This window comes from Durio zibethinus, chromosome 15, assembly GCF_047325235.1.
Source record: "Durio zibethinus cultivar Kanyao isolate XHJ-2024 chromosome 15, ASM4732523v1, whole genome shotgun sequence".
Lineage (NCBI taxonomy): Eukaryota > Viridiplantae > Streptophyta > Magnoliopsida > Malvales > Malvaceae > Durio > Durio zibethinus.
The window spans coordinates 19,892,964-19,910,593 of record NC_143176.1 but is presented as its reverse complement, the minus strand read 5'-3'; the positions used below and the strand labels follow the sequence as shown (position 1 = coordinate 19,910,593).

At 30.0% G+C, this 17,630-nt stretch overlaps 2 protein-coding genes across 2 annotated transcripts; both read left to right on the top strand.

Annotated features, from left to right (window-relative positions):
- The first annotated feature begins 7,787 nt into the window (after nucleotides 1–7,787).
- Nucleotides 7,788–10,180, top strand: LOC111302061 (protein FAF-like, chloroplastic). Its single transcript, XM_022897997.2, has 2 exons — nucleotides 7,788–8,096; nucleotides 8,203–10,180. Exons 1-2 carry the CDS (start codon nucleotides 7,845–7,847, stop codon nucleotides 9,862–9,864), a joined length of 1,914 nt encoding a protein of 637 aa, XP_022753732.2. The 5' UTR covers nucleotides 7,788–7,844; the 3' UTR covers nucleotides 9,865–10,180.
- Nucleotides 10,181–12,414: 2,234 nt separating this feature from the next.
- On the top strand, nucleotides 12,415–17,591 carry LOC111301241 (uncharacterized). The gene is made up of 9 exons (XM_022896776.2): nucleotides 12,415–12,664; nucleotides 14,019–14,109; nucleotides 14,201–14,261; nucleotides 15,290–15,367; nucleotides 15,772–15,845; nucleotides 16,163–16,276; nucleotides 16,404–16,511; nucleotides 17,146–17,184; nucleotides 17,313–17,591. The coding sequence occupies exons 1-9, from the start codon at nucleotides 12,570–12,572 to the stop codon at nucleotides 17,397–17,399; spliced, it is 747 nt and encodes a 248-aa protein (XP_022752511.2). The 5' UTR covers nucleotides 12,415–12,569; the 3' UTR covers nucleotides 17,400–17,591.
- The last annotated feature ends 39 nt before the right edge of the window (nucleotides 17,592–17,630 follow it).

Sequence of the window (17,630 nt, the reverse complement as noted above, 5' to 3'; positions counted from 1 at the left end):
AACTTTGATAGTAAAGTCATACAGTATGTGTTTATAAGATATGATAATAAAAAAATTCGGCTACAAAGTATAAGATCCAGTGAAGAGAAAAATAGTCAGAAATAGAGATGTGGTCTTTCATGAAAAAAAATTATAGCAAACCTTGAGAAAAATAAAAAAATTACTCAAGTTACTATTGAGTGTGATATTTTAACATCGACAGGAATTTCACAAGAAAGAGCCATATATGGTAAAAATACGTAAGAAACATAACTTAGAGATATGAATAAGCTAACCATAATTAACGATGAGCTAGATGCAATCAGTTTTGAACAGAAAGAGCAATCCTCTTTACCTGAAAGTATTAAGCAAGATGATCAGTCTTCTCCACCAAATAATATTAAGTAAGGGAAGCTACTTTCAAAATCAAGAGTGTAAAGTCTTAGTTAAGAGATCTACTCGAGAGTATAGGTTATCTATCACGTATCTAGGTTTAAATTTTATTTTAATTACCAGTGAGGAAGAGTTAAAGAGCTTTCAAAAATGTGTAGACTACTCTGATTAGATAGCATTAGTAAAAAGCAATGAAAGAAAAAATTGAGTCATTATGAAAAAATAATATATATGATCTTATTAAACTTTCGAAAAGAAATAGGTCATTGAAGAATAAATAGGTATTCAAGTTAAAAAAAGATGGTGATAAGCTAGTGAGGTACAAAGCTTAATTAATGGTGAAAAGTTTTTCTTAGAAATATGATATCGATTTTAATGAGATCTTCTCTCTAGTTATGAAGATGAGTTCTATTCGAGTGTACTAAAATTAGCTTCTAGTTTGAATCTTAAGCTTGAACAACTCAATGTTAAGACTACATGCTTGCATGATGACTTAAAAATTGACATTTATATAGATTAATCTGAGAATTTTGAAGTGAAAGAAAAAGAGCACTTAGTTTGCAAACTAAAAAAAAATTTGTATGGCTTGAAACAAGCTTCATAATAGTGGTACAAAAAATTTAATTCTTTTATTGTGACCCACAACTATAAAAGAACAGCAGCAAATTCTTGTGTATATGTCAAAAAATTCTCTGATGGCAATTTCATTATTCTATTATTATATGTTAATTGTAGAACAAGATACTGGTATGGCTCAAAGGTTAAAAGTATAATTGTCTAAGTCCTTTGACATAAATGATTTAGGTCCAAAAAAGTAAATTCTTGGTATGAATATTAATCAGGATAGAAAGCTGAAAAGCTATGGTTATCACAGAAAAAATATGTTGAATAGGTGCTTAGTAGATTTAACATGTAACATGCTAAATTAGTTAGCAATCCACTTACTAACCATTTTCATTTGAGTAAGAAATCCTATTCAATAACTAAGAAAAAGTAACTAGCTATATCTAGTATTTCTTCTTTTTCTGTAGTCAGTTCTTTGATGTATCTTATGGTTTACACACAGCCTGACTTGCTCATGCAGTTGGTATAGTGAATAAATTATTTTAATCTGAAAAATGTTCACTGGGAAGTAGTGAAATGGATTTGCAGATGTTTGAAGAGCACCTCAAAAATATGCTTGAGTTATGGAGTTTCACAACTAGTTTTAGAAGGGTTTATCGATGATAATATGGTAGGTGATCTTGATGGTAAAAAAATTTACTACAGAGTGTTTATTCACTTTTGTAAAAAGAGCTATGTCTTGATAGTCTAAATTATAAAAATGTGTTGCCTTGTCAATTATAGTGGTTAAGTATATTGCATCAATCAAAGCAAGTAAAGAAATGCTTTAGATAAATATTTTCTTTTTGAATTGGGATTGAATCAAAAAAAGTGTGTGGTATTTTGTCATAACTAGAGTGCTTTAGATTTGAGTAAAAATACCATGTACCATGCTAAAACAAAGCATATTGATGTTAGATATCATTAATTACATTTGATGATTAAGAAACAGCAGATGCTATTGAAGAAAGCTCATACTAATGAGAATGCAGCAAATATGTTGACTAAGACACTTCTCAAAAAAAAGTTTAAATTTTTCAATAATTTGGCCGAAATGGATTCCTTTGCCAAGGTAAATTTCAAATGAAACTATTATGGCGATGCATCTCTTCCTCATGGGACTGGAGGGAGAGATTGTTAGGAGTATGGGGTCCAACCCCGTTACATCCACCAATTAAAAGGCCTAAAATTTTTTTTTGCCTATAACCTAAGAGAGCCCTACTTAATAATAAAAAAAAGGTTGTGTTTTAAAGCGAGAAAGTGTGGTGGCGCCAAAATCAAAGGAAAAAGAAAAGCCAGAAAAAATAGAGAGAAAAGGGAAAAGGGAGAATTAGTTGAATGAAAGTTAATCTGTGGTCAATTGAGCTAAAATTTTGTCATAGATTTATGATTTAGAGTTTTACATTTTAAATAGTAAATATTGAGTTTAAAACTTTCTAAGAATAAATCTATGATATATTTGTTAAGATACCTATTTAGTGAGATTTCTTCAATTGTCTCTCTAGTTATTGATTAACTTTAGTATTAGCTAGAGGAAAACTTTATATATCCATTATTTGATAGTGAAAAATTTTCTAATGATTCATGATTTTTTTCCTCTACATTGGATTATTTTTCACTTAAATCTTAGTTTGTTTTATTTTTTTTTTACATTATTAATTATTGATTATTATTTATTGCCATATGTTTATTGCAATATATTATTTTTGCATTATTATATTTCTTGTTTCAATCCCAATAAATATTGGGTTTATAAAAGAAAACATTGCTAAATGCAAAGAAGAAAACATTTCGAGGATATACGGAGATTTAAACTAATTTTTTAGAGAATACATATACATGAGTGAATTTTAGCAAATGATCAATACATTAAAAAGAAGAAAAAATAAGAGAATTACTTAATTTCTCTTTTAAGTACTTAATTTCTAATATTGAAATAAATTATGAATTGCTTGTAGTGGTGCTGATGAATTAACAACTCACATAATGATCGATCAATCATGGGACAATTGGCCAAGAAAACAACGATAGTGAATATACATATATATTAATATTCTTCTCATTTGTTTGTAATTGTAGGGTAACCTCACTTTTTTAGATCTACCTGTGAAGCTTTACGTTAGAATTAATTAACTTATTTGAAATAGACTCTTTCAACATCCAAAATCAATTTTAGTCCAATGTACGGATCATGACACATGCATAAAAAAATGTAATTAAAGGTATCCCATTTGCCAAATACAATTAATCCTAACCCACAATTCTCCAATCCCATTGCATCTTACGTATGTATGTTACTTCAAATGTGGGCACTGCTTTCGTTTTGATGTTGATACATCACCACTAATACGAGAAACCCATATAGGGCAATTGGATATGATTCTATACCTGCCATCGAGACCCTCAGCCATCCCTTTGGCTAAATACACTATTCTAAATCTAGGTCAAACACTATCAAACAATACTTTTCATAGGCTACATGAAAATATATATATATATATATATATATATTAACATGGTCAATAATGTTATTAGCTTTTGATTTTCCAACTTTGGTCCATTAATTATTGTCCTAATTATCCAATATCTTTCTCTTTTTTTTTTTACAATTACACAAAGGTTAATTTAATAGTGTATGGAGGAGTCATAAGCCATAAACCATGATTAAGGAATAATTATATATATCATTGATTAATTAGATCCCTTATAGCTTTGACAAGGTTTTCAAGCTTATTGGCTGTTTATAAGTCAGTGGAAAGGAACATATTTTGCTTTTAAACAAACAAAAAAAAAGTTGCGTTTGGACAAGAAAAATGGTAGAATAATACTCTTAATTAATCAGCTTTTTGAAAGAATATTAATTAAAAATTTAATAAATAACTGGAACATTAGTACATACTACCAAAACTTTTTTTACAAAGCTGAATTCCGATTCCTCCCGTCATCAACTTTATTTTTTGCTGAGTCAACTCCGAATTTATTCATCCAGTTGGAACTAATTTAGGTGTAGAAAATTTTATTTTTTTAGTGCATTCTTAACATTTTTTTAATTCTATTATATCTTTATGTAAAATATTTTCTGTGTACCCAATGAGATGATAATTTGACTTTTCAGGTTAATTTTTTAGGATAGCCATAAAAAAAAAAAAAATTATCCATATTTGCTTATTGTCTTCCTTTGGCAATTGGGGAAATGAGAATCGTATTGACTTGCATACAACTTAATTGGTTAAGTTAAAAAAAAATTGATATTATTAATATTAAGGTTCCTTTGACAGAAGTCACAAAATTGGGAGAGCATATATCTTTTGGTTGATCAACGCTATAAGGAAAAATAAAATAAAAAATAAAAAAAGGGGAAACCTAGGAAAGATCTAGAAATATTTAACAATGACAAGACATAAATATTGTGAGCAGCTGAACCTTTTAATCATTCCCTCGATATGTTATTGTATAGAAATTTTGTATGAAAATATTTTTTTTAAATTAACATATGTTATTTCTATTTAAATTATGTGAAGTAATTATATTATTAAAAAAAATTAATCATTTATCATATATTATATGTAAAATCTATTGAAATAAGTATTAATCATTTAATTATCAAATATGATATATAATAAAACTATTAATTTTTTCATTAATATGATTATGTAATATGATTTAAAATGAAATTAATATATGTTGATATGAAATATTATTTCATATAGTCTTTTTTTTTTTTTTGTATATAAGAAGTGGTAGCCTTTAAATTAAAAAATATTAAATATTAAATTTTGAATGTTAAATCTGTTGGATATTACTGAATTAAGTTTAGAATTCATTTTTATACAATCTTTATATTATATATTGATCTAAATTTTAAGTAAAGTGTCACTGTTTTCATCTTATCTTTATTGATTCATTTGATTAAATCTATTGTGAAATATGTATATATATATATATATGGTATAAAGGAATTTCAAAGAGAAAAATGTACATTTCGAATCTAATGAAAAGAAATAACAACTGTAAATCAAATCTGACTTATTGTGTGATACCCAGTCAACATCTAATGTCACTGATTCTTAAAACTAATATAAATATTAAGTAAATCAATCCTAGCAATTTCAATTTTAAACTTTTGACAATCTCAAAAGGAGAAAGATAATTATAATTATAGTTAATTAAGATAACATTATTAAGCACAATACATTGATCTAATTGGAATGAGTATCATACTACCATGATCCGTAGGTAAATTTAATAATTTAAAATATAATAGATTGATAGGACATAAATATAATATAAAAATAAAATATAAAGTTAATATAATTTAAAATTATAATAATTATTATATATAAATTTAATAAAATAAATATTTTATATTTTTATATCGATATAAATTATAATACATAATTTTTATACAAAATATAATATAAATATATAAAATTTTATATTTTATATTATATAAATATACAAATTATCAATTTTACCGTAAGTTTCAACAATTAGACAATGGGAATTACGAGTCAAAAGTGGTGAAGCAGCTTAAAGACGCAACCCAACTCTAAAATTTTACACAGCAAAGCTAGCAGCTGCCCAATTGTATGGATAATAATATAATTAAGCTTTGATTTTTATAGGTTTTAGTGGGCATATGTCCATATTGCTTTCTAGGCAGACAAGGGGCATCATCATAGGGTTCGGTCCGTTGCTCCTTCCTCGGTTTGTGGCAAAGCTTTGAAGTTGGTTTTTTATAGCTATCACTGAATATCTAACCTTTTTGCCATTAATTATAAATAATTTTTTAAAAATATTAAACTATTTAATTAGGTGAAGGAAAACTATATGTTGGTATGAAAATACAAGCACAAAATAGTAAATAACAACATGAGAAAAAAAAAAAAAAAAAGAGGAGCCTCATATCTTTACCCATTGGAATTAAAAAGCTGGTCACTCATTGGATTCGGATAAAATTATTATTTTTATGTTTGATTACTCATAAAAATTAAGTATGGATGAATTTATTATTTATTAGCTATATATAATTTGTGAGTAATTGTTTAATTCGATTGTTCGATTATTTATAAAAATTAGTATTTATAAATTTATTATTTTTATATCATAATTGCTCCATAAATGGAATAAATATAAATTTTATGTGTTTTAATTGATATTTATTATTAAAATCATCATGTTTACAAATATTATAATTTAAAAATATAAAAAATTAAAAATATTAAAAATTTAACACAGAATGAACCACATCACTTTTTTTTTTTTTTTAAAAAGAGAAGATAAGTAAATGAAAAATGAAAAGGGGTCCAAAATTCAGATGTGACCCTTAAGTTGTTTCCACATACATTATTCTTTCACTATTTGTTTATTTGGTTTTTTTGTGAAATAAGCTTTAAAAATATTATGTCAAATGATTAATTTTAATAATAATAAGAGGAGGGATGGAATCTGTCTCTCACACTCAGGGTTTGTGTGATGGATGCGTTTCCGGCCGCCCACTAATGTTGTTGGGCTGTGAAGGTGATTCCTTTGCTTCCTCTTTAAGCCATTTTCATTCCCAATCTCTATTTCTTTTTGCCTTATCCACTTGGTCAAATTTCTTAATTTTGATAGCCAAGCTTTTCTCCCAACTACTCTTGTCTTGACTTGGCAAAGGAATTTTGTTTTTTCAAGGAAAATTATTTAATATATATATATGATGATGTTTAAAAATTTAAGGTTGTCATATATTTCATTGGATATATTTTAAAATTATAAATTAATTATGTTTGAAAATTTTAAATTTTTTACTGAAAATATGTGAAATAATAATTATTTTTTCAATTTGTGTTATTATTATTATTTATTATTCTATAAATCAAAAGTATATAAATTGAGCTTAAAAATGGGATTTTTTTAAAAATTTTTGAGTATGATTGGTTGGATAACATGGATTTCCTAGCTGGGCAGAAAAAAAATGAACACAAAAGTTCAAAAAAAAAAAAAAATGGTTCTAAAATCATTTTGTGCTAAACACCACTCATTACAATGAGAGCTATAAAAGTAAAAAAGTCTTAGGATTCATTTGGTAGCCGGTGAAAGGGACTGCCATTGATTGTGCTAAAATGGAATTTTATATTTTATAATTGGACCTTTAAAATTTGTTATAAAATAACAATACTATGAACCCTTAATTCTTAAACATGGATATGGTTATCTTCAGGATAGTGAATTCTATTTGCCATTCTTGATATGTACAAAATGGTTGTTTAATTTCATTTCAGCATCAAGTATTAAGTCAAAGAATCAAATTAGAAAAGGGAAGTCTGCAACTGGAATTTATAAAGATTAATGGCATTTTGTTTTATGAGTAATCAGACAGGTAATCACACTGACTGTTTCTGGTTTATAATAAAACACAACCTCATCTGACATAATTTTAGCCTTAGGTTTTGAAGATTGGGGTTCATCAGGAACACAAGAACTGTACTTGGTAAGTTTCAGGATTAATGGTGTCCAGCTCTTGTTCGATTGTATTCTTCTCCATTTACCACTCTTTGCCTTCCAAGTTCTGCCACGTTAAGAAGAAGGCATATATACCAATACAGGATTGCCTTTTTTTTATTTACTGCAAACAGAATATCATCGTGTGTTTAAGACTGTTCAAATCAATGTGTGTAACTATTCCACTTCATTTCACATGATTTCCAAAGATTTAGTAATATATAATTAATATATCTTATTCCTTGAAAAAAAAAATGGAAGGGAGAGACTGGAGAGAGAGCATGTGAACCAAAATGAGGCCTCCCTCTCTATATTCTTTACTCTTTTTGTTTTTTTTCATTTTTCTTTAATTACAAACATTTCTGTCAAGGGAAAGCGAGAAACCAATGGAGGAGTCTTTTCATGGTGGCGTAGGCGGGTCCCATTGGAAACTGTTCCAAAGTCTTTTTGCCTTCCTACAAATAACCCCACATTCCCTTCCATTGCCATCAAAGCCACAGCCATTTTCGTTCTCAAAGCATCATCTTCATCGTCACTCACTAATCTTAATTTTCCTCTCCTTACATCAAGCAAAGCACCTCCCCCAGTGGTCTCTTTGCAGACCTCTGTTGGATGCTGTTGCTTTTCTCTTGTTAAAGGTGAAATTTATAGTATAATCTGTTGGATGATGTTGTATAGCTATAGCTTCTTTATTTTGTCTATTACAAGACTTTTCTCTCATTGTTTGTTTTTCACTCTATGCAGATAAAATTTATAGTACAATCTGCCTGGTACTTGGAGATGTCTGCTCCACTTAGCAAGAGCCTCCACTTATCTTCAGCTTTGAACATCACTGAAGAGGCCATGATCACCAAGAAGAAAGGGATAGTTTCCATTCTTGGATCAGATACTGAGAGACCAGCCAAAGCTGCTTCACTTAGAAGGACTTTATCAGCCGATATGTCCTCCAAGAAATGGCTCAATCAGCATGGATTCTCTCCCCTGAAAAAGATTGCATCATCCGAGGAATTCCCTGTTTCCACCATAGACTCATCGTCGGAAGAAGGAGAAGAGGATTATGAAGAAAGGAAGGAGACCGAAGACCGAGGTCAATTCCATATCTGGACCTCGATTCAAGAACAAAACAACAAAAAGGAACTTGAAAAGCCTGGCCAGTTCGATATATGGAGCTCAATCATATCACAAAAGGCTGATCAGGAAAAGCCACTTCCCCCTCCTTATATTCACCCTCTTGTCAAAAGATCAGCTAGTTCTTTAAGCGAGAAAAGCCTTGAAATTTGCACTGAGAGCCTTGGTTCAGAGACTGGATCTGATGGGTTCTCTTCATACCCTCCATCGGAAACTGGTGACATGGAGGAAGATAAAGAGGAAGATCAAGAACTCCAACAGCAAAAGCAAGTACGAGCACTGCCACAGCTGACTTTTTTTTATGGTGAGGAACCAAGAATTGTGAAATATACCTACGATGTTGGCAAGAAATCGCCACACCGATCATTTCCTCCACCAATTCCTTCCCTGTCTCGCGAAGATGGAGCATCTGTTCGCATGAAGACTCATCGCGATAATGGTAGATTGGTTCTTGAAGCTGTTTCCGTGCCTTCACAGAACTACTTTCTTGCTCAACGCCAAAATGGTCGCCTTGTCCTCACTTTTGCCAACACCACTCCTGGTAAAGCAAAGTCCGACGTCAATGAAGTAATGACTGTTGAAGAAGAAGTAAAGGAAGTAGAAGAGTTGGAAGAAGAGTTTGAAAGCTTTGAAGAAGAAGAAGAAGAAGAAGAAGAGAGAGTAAGTGAAATAGATATTAATGAAGAGAAGGAAAGTGAGAATGAAATTGAGGGAGTAGAAGATAGGTATTATGAGATTGAGCAGGCTCCTAAACATTCAATTGGAGCAATGAATGTGCATCGATTAGCTGTAATGATGAACAAGCCCATATGGTTAGCAAATAGGAACTCAATATGGTCTAAAAATTTTGATGAAATGGTTAAACTTGGAGAGGAAAGGGAAGAAAAGGTTGAGCCAACCACCCCACCGCCACCACTAGCACAATCACTGCCACCGATACCACGGCTGGCCAAGCTGATTCCATCAGCAGCATCGACGGCGGCACCAGCAGCAGCTGCATCATTCAATGCTTATGAGTATTACTGGAGGAGGCCCAATCAGCCCATGTCAAAGGCAGCCGCAGTTCTTAACCCACTTGCTCAACAGTCAACAGTACCACTCAAGGACAATAGCAACAAGCAGCTTATTCTCTCCAAGAATCTAATGGCTAACGATCAGCAACAACTGCTAGTGTTGAGAGGGAACAAAGGAGATTACTTTGTTCCTTTTTTAGAAGGCTGCAAAGAACCTAGGAGGTCTCTCCTCTTCTGGGAGCCATATTGCATTGCCACTTCCTGATTGATCAAACACCCCCCTTCCAACACCCAACACATCAAAATCCATGTCTTGATCCAAAATTCTACCTATAATTGTTGTTATTACTTACTACTACCCTGTCTTTTCTTTTCTTTTTTTTTTTCTCTCCTGTCTAGTTTTTCCACTTCCACTCCTTGAGGGTGATTGTGTAGTCAAATTCTAATAAAAAGATCTAGAAAAGGGAGAGAATACTTTTGGAATTTTTAGAAGATGAAAAATGAGAGACAAAAGCAGACTTAACAATGTTATAGTATATATTTTTTACATAAATATTAGCAGTAAATTTGTATGATTCTCTCATTCTCTGCCTACTTGTAGCTGAAACAAAATCCTTAATTCAGGACATCATCTTTTGACTTGGTGGACTGTCTAGTCTGTCTTTACAACATGATGGCTTTTATTGCTTTTTGCAAAATTCTTAGCCAATGGGATTCCAGCATGGGTCATGTCTGGCCTAACTGCTTTTAATTTTGGGAACACCATCATCCACAAATTGATATGGCATGTTTCCATTGGGTTATGACTGTGATGGATATTTCTACTTCAACAATTTAATTTAATTAAAAAAATTTGTACAAATTTCAAAATGGGTTGTTAGAATATTAGTACTATTTTATTATTTCCACATTTAGTGGGGCATCAGAATCTGGAAAATCAAACCGAAAGGAACCCCTCCCTGGTTTTGTTTATCTGTTTCAAATAGCTTTCCATGTTTCACATGTTTTAATCTGTTTTGCCCACTCATTATGGGCCTAATTGTGGGTCAGAGCCTTGTTTACTAATTTTTATGTATTTAATCTCATTCTTTTAGATGATTTCATTTGATTTCATTTAGGATGATACTAATTATTTAAGAAGACCTAAAAAGCTTGTATTGACTAATCGATTTTTAACTGCTCATCAGCATTAAAAAAAAATTTAACCACCGTAAAATTTTATTTTATAGATTTTTTTTAGAATACTTTTGGAACATGAAATTAGTTAATATATTTAGAGTGTATAAAATTTATAAACTTACATGCATTAAATTTAAATTTTTATTTATATTAAATTTTTTTATTAAATGCGATAGTTGAAAGTTAATATGTTGGTTGTTAATGTATTAATACAAATGTTATTTATAATGTTAATACAAACTATATTATAATATGTGCAATACACGAAATAATTTTACTTATTTAATATGAATATATATATATATACAAAGTAATTTCTTTTCAAAATTATATATATACAAATTATTTTTTTTTTAAATTATATTTAAATCTTTAAAACTCATAGCATATATAAAATTTATATATATTGACTTGTCATTAAAAAATTAACTTTCTAAAAATAGTAAGAAAAAGATATGTCTTTTCTTTGGATATTTTTGTTTAAAATAATATTTATACACCTATAAGATTATATCAAATAAAAATAAATTATGCTTTTCTTAAAAAATACAGATATATATTATTGAATGACAAATTAAATAATAAAAGAAATATTAACATACTTTCATTTTAATAATCTTAACTAAATTATTATGCAAAATATGAAAAAGGTTAGAAAATATGTGAAAAAAATAAATTGAAAAAATATTATTTTTCATATGAATGAAACTATAATAATAATAAAATAAATCTTGAAAAAAATGTTATAAATAAAAAAAAAAAAAAAACTGCAATGGTAATAGAATATAACTAGGGAAAAAGTTACTGAAAAAATAAAAAAATTAATCTATAACACATTACATTTATAATCTTAAATTTGTAGAAGAATTCTTTAATAGCAATTAGGATTAAATAGATAATTTTTAAATTAATTTTTAAAATTTAAAATAGATATAATAAGTGATAAAAATAATATTAAATTTTTTACATTTATTTGAAATATAAATTTAATAATTAGAGTTCAAATGAATATAATCATTTTGATGATCTTATTATTTAAAAATTTAAGATGAAATTTTTTTGAATTTTCAAAATCTTATATAAAGTTATTTGAAATTTTAATGTCTTATGTAAATTTTTTAAATCAAAATAAAAAAAATTATTGAAAAATTTAGATAAACTTAATCTTTGTAATTTTTAAACATGTTTGAAAGATTTTGATAATTAAATAATTTTTTTAAATAAAATTATTTGATAAACAACTAAAATTATTTATTAAAAAAATAAAATTCATATTTTATATTTTTAATTTTAGAAAATATATCTCTAAATTAATTTTATTTTCAATTATAATTTAAATAATTTTGATATTTGAATAAATTCAAAATTATCAAATTTGTAATTAAAAGAAACTATCTTACTCTTTTAAAAAACTATCCTATGTGTCATTTAAGAGAGTTGTTCATGTAGATATCTATGTGACAAATTTATTTATGTATATTATTAAATATATATATATATATATTAAATTTCATTAATATTTTAATATTAAATAAAAGGATGAACCCGGCCAATCCTAAGCTTTTGAGGTACTAATGGGTCCAGCCCATGAACACTTTTACTGAATATAACACGTGGACTAGTTTTGAACCGACTTGGATCCATGAGCCAAACCGGTAGATAGCACCAGCCCGGCAGCCCGATTCCTGCTGCTTCTCTTCGGCTCTGGCTCCCGCAAGGCAAAGGCAGGCCTGCGATATAGCTAAAATTTATAAAAAGAGGAGAGTGGGAAATTAAGGAAAAAAATCAGCGATGGGAGAGAGCAATACAAGCGGCGATGAGGATTTGCTTCTTAAAGAATTCTTTGCTGAAGTCAGCGAAGTTGAAAGAGACAATGAAGTCATCAGGTTTTCTCTCTTTTTGTTCTTTTGTTGGGAATTATTGTTTTTTTTTTAATTTGTGGTTATGCATGGGATTTATGAGGTTTTTAGTGATTTTGGTTCGATGGATCTCAGCTATTAGGGTTTATTCTTTCATATTAGCATCAAATATGAATTGGGAAAAGTTTCAATTTTTATTTTTTTTTTAATTTCTAAAGTTTCTTTCTTTCTGTAAAATTTGAGCTGAAATAGCATGCTCTAATTGGCTGAATTTGGTAGCTTTTAAATTTGATATTTATGGTTAGAACAATATGCTTATTAAAGAAATGTTTGTGTCAATTTTGTTGCTCAAATTTTCCATTTAATTTTGATGGGTATTCTTTGTATTTGATGCTCCTTACTGATTCTAGATTACACGTTTTTATTAAGAACTTGATACAGATGACCGTTTTCAAGATCATAGTGAAGTCAGTAGTGATAAAGTTGGTGAAGGCCCTAAATACACTATTTACTTAGGGAGTGCATCAATATGAAGTACAATAAAGTATGACCGGTCTTCTATCAGTCGAAGCCTAATAGCATGAAAAGTTTAAGGGCATTTGGATGCTCTTGACCCAAACTTACCCTGCAAGGAGTACACTTAAAATGAGAAAACTGTCCATGTAACATGAAATTACCATGTACCTTTGTTGGGAAGAACAAAAGATGCAAAGGGTGCATTATTCTCTCTCATTGGGTATAGGTGTGAATGCTGGATACATGCCTGACACACAGTTTCAGTTTTGTGAAAGCTTTTTGCACCTTTTGGAGGTTCATACCCCATACCGAGACCCTGTTTGTTGAGTCAGATATATAGCCAAAATGTGCACTATAGGAAAGAAAAGAGAGTTGCAGCAATATAGCTGCTCCCTCCAACCCTCCCCCTCATTGTCAATTAGTAAGCTTTTTTATTTAGCTGTTGCTACAATTAAAGTGACTGATTTTGATCGTAGAGGCAACATATAACTTGGCTGCTTTCTAAAACAGCAATAACTTCCATTATATCTATTTTGCATGTATGGTGCTTGCTTTATGTTCATTTTTGTGTTCAACTACAGAATTGGGGCAGTTTTATGTATAGATTACTGATCTAATATTTTACTTCATGACCTTTATTTATGTATGACATTCTTTAAGGGCCAATTATATTTGAAACAAATATCTTAATCCTTGAGAGAACTTTACTCTTTCAAATCATTGTTTTATGTTTTCTTCTGACTATTATGTTTTACTTCCATCAAGCAGTAACACACTTTGGTTTATCGTTGATGAGCTTCTTTCTTCTATATTCTCTCTTAATTAACTTTTGGCTGATTTAAACTCTTTTTTCTGAAAATTGTAGGATTCTTTCCTGCTTCAAGTTAAATCCTTTTGAGTTTCTAAAGCTGCCATTTGATTCATCTCCAGAAGATGTCAAAAAACAGTATCGTAAAGTATTCTCTTTTTTCCTTGACCTTTTCCTCATCCATTGATGATTTTGTAACTCAGTTATTTATTGCTTCATTTCATGTTTAACATTATTAGTTATCACTAATGGTCCATCCTGACAAATGCAAGCATCCACAAGCAAAAGAGGCATTTGGAGGTTAGTAGATTATGTTTTATATCTTATATGGTTCTCTTTTCTCGTATCTGGAAAGCTCTATCAGATTAATTTTTAAACAGAACATTATTCATTATCAAATTAATTAAGTTTTATTACTTTGATTATTTGCTATTCCTTGTGGTCCTTCGTGACAAATATCGCCGCAAAATGGAATTATTGACACCCCTCCCTCCTTCCCAACACATATACACACAACATAAAATCGTACTTCCTGATATTCAGCATTGTTTATTCTTGATGGTGGTATTTGTTCCTATATCTGCTTGTGCTGATTACATATATATGGTTTTCTGACTACATTTACTCTTTTGAATGTTAGCTCCCTGCCTGAAGACCATAAGAACCTACTAGAAGAAGCAGCATCAAAATTGATAAATTTTGAATTTGGCCGAGTTATTTTCTAGCATTATGGACTTGAGCTAGGCACTGATTGTTATGTTGCTTGCTTAAAACATTTTGAATTTTGAGCTGAAATTTAAAGTGTTGAAAGATGATTATGATTTAGGCCAAAAAGAAAAAAAAAAGATGATTATGATGTGTTGATTCTGAATACAAAAAAGAACAATATAAATCAGATAAAGGATTAAACAGATTCAGAGTTATCCTCTCTTTTTTTAGCTCCAATAGCCCTAATTTCCATCAATTTGGCCCCATACAATTGTTAAAAATTTGACACCATTTGGGCTCTAATAACACCATATGCTAGTATTTAATGGAGAAAAATCAAGGAATAATCTCACTAGAATTACAAATTGAGAGTTGCAGTAAGATTAACTATCAGTTTTGCCACTATTTTCACATAAGATGTTAGGATGTTGCATTTTGCATCTGCATACTAGCATCATCTTATATACCTCATGTTTTGTTTATCTGTGGTTTGAATGAAGAAATATTGAGGATAATTTGTAATAGTCAGTCTCTGTGATGCATTTATATTTGCTTTAGAAATATTACATATTTTTATATTAGATTGTTTTAACTACGCTGAGTTTTTGACTTGTGAGCAGCATTAGCAAAAGCCCAACAACAATTGCTTGATCAACAAGAAAGGGATTATATCCTTAGCCAAGTTACTGCTGCAAAAGGTAACTTTCTGAGGAGGCCTTATCTGTTCACATAGTTTTGTTACTTCTTACTCAAAACTTTCATAAAAATCAGAAAGATTTGTTTGGAATCTTATTGCCAATGCCATGTACTTGAAACAGAGTCTTAATGGTACATTCAGTTTTCACTTTTCTTTTGTTAACTTTTTCTTTTATGTTATACGCAGTTATTATGAATAAATAACTAGTAAACTTGTCAATTTTGCAAAATCAGAATGGTTATAATTGGGAATATGCTATCATAGCATGTATTCGTTCTATTTGGTCTTTTGAATTGAGCTTTTCTCTTTCTCTTTCCTGTGTTACATGAATAAACATAAACAAAACCAAACCAAAACCTTGGTAACTGAAATAAGTTCTCACATTTCATCTGATGCAATTTGCAGAAGAACTTAGAGCAAAGAGGAAGAAACAGTTAAAGAAAGACACAGCTTCTAAGTTAAAGTCATTAGTTGATGAGGTATGTCCTTAATATATTTTCATTACATGCTTCTCATATTGATCAATTGGGTGTAATCAGAGTTTTAGCTTTTCATATTTTTAAGGAAGTAATGGAATCTTTCAATATGCAGTCTTGATTGACCATAAGTGTTTTTTCGTTTTTTATGAAGAAATAATTTCTGTGATGAAAGTTCATGTTGTCTTTTCTGTCTGATTTTGCCTTTTATGTAAATAGATATTTATTGGTGACCTATCCCATCCAATTCCTCTAGATTTTTATGTCATAGGGACTAGATTTTTATGTCATAGGGACTAAGCTAGTCTGTTTATTTCCAGGGAAAATCTGAGCAGCAATATGAACAATCAGAGGAATTCCAGCAGGAGTTGAAGTTGAAAGTTCGAGAATTATTAACAGAGCAGGAATGGCGGCGGAGAAAAATGGCAATGAGGGTATGCTGGAATCTGTCAATATCCTTGTTTTCTTCATCTGTTCTGGTTTAAGGCTTCCTACTGATGTGAGCTAACGATATGTAAATATCCTACCATCCATGCTAACAACCCTTTTTATGTCATCTAGATATCTGAAGAGGAAGGTCGTCTAAAGAAGGATGAAGAAGAGCAAAAGGAGATGTGGAAAAGGAAGCGTGAACATGAGGAGCAGTGGGAAGGAACAAGGGAACAGCGAGTATGTTTTCTCTATTTTTACCTCTTTAGCTGACACTTCTAATTAGTTCATCCAGAAGTAAAACAGGAGGGGGCAGAAGAAAAGTAGAATTTAACTGCGACTGTGCTTTTGATGTTTCTAATTATGACACTCAGTTATTCCCCCATTCCAGCTTTAAAGGAATTCTTACTAGTTTTGATGTAGAATTACTCTTTTGGTTCATGGATGGTTAAATAGCTTTTTAAGGCCATGATGTCTGATATCTAGTAATACTCTTTAAGTATAGTTGCAAGTATCAACCAACTTGACAATGAAGTGTTTAAGAAACAAAAACAAGAAAGCTAGTATTTCAACCCTCTGTCTTGTTATAGTTGAAATCACTTAGACTCCTTTGGTAGAAAGGAAGGAAAATGTTTTAATTTAATGGTTGAGCTACAGAATAGCACAAGATAGCTAAAAACATTGGATTAAAACTTTTTCTTTCCTTGTAACCAAATAGAGTGTTAATAAAGTGTTAATCAGATGACAAGCTGGATGTTTACTGTGAACTTCACTCTTATGATTATTTAGCGAATAATTCCATTTATGTGGACTTCTTAAGTTTGGTACAATATCTGGATTTTTGTTTTTGATCTCTCTTTACCTATGCTGTCAGGTTTCAAGTTGGAGGGATTTTATGAAGTCAGGGAAAAAGGTAAAAGTCATATTTTGGTCAAATTGTCTTTTGGTTTTGGATAAGCAAACGACTATATTTTCATTTATGAAAGCAAATAAGATTGTCTAAGGACTGATGGTTTTTGAAATGCACGTCGTATTTTGCAGTCTAAGAAAGGAGAACTTCGTCCCCCCAAACTCAAGACTGAGGATCCCAACAAATCGTATGTTCAGAGGCCTGTAAAGCGGGGTTAATAGATGTGATAGGTTTTGACAGCCATCCAGCTCAACACAAACTCTTCCTGCGCTGATTGAATGAATGGACTTAGGAATGTATCAGAATGAATGTTTGTACGAACCCTACCCAACCCTTGTCTCTGAAAAGGTTTTATTAATGTTGTAAGAGAAAATTAAAAAAAAAAAAAAAAATACTTGCACCTTTCTCCACCTTCACTAACCACCGATCCTCAGGCCTTATCCTTTTGA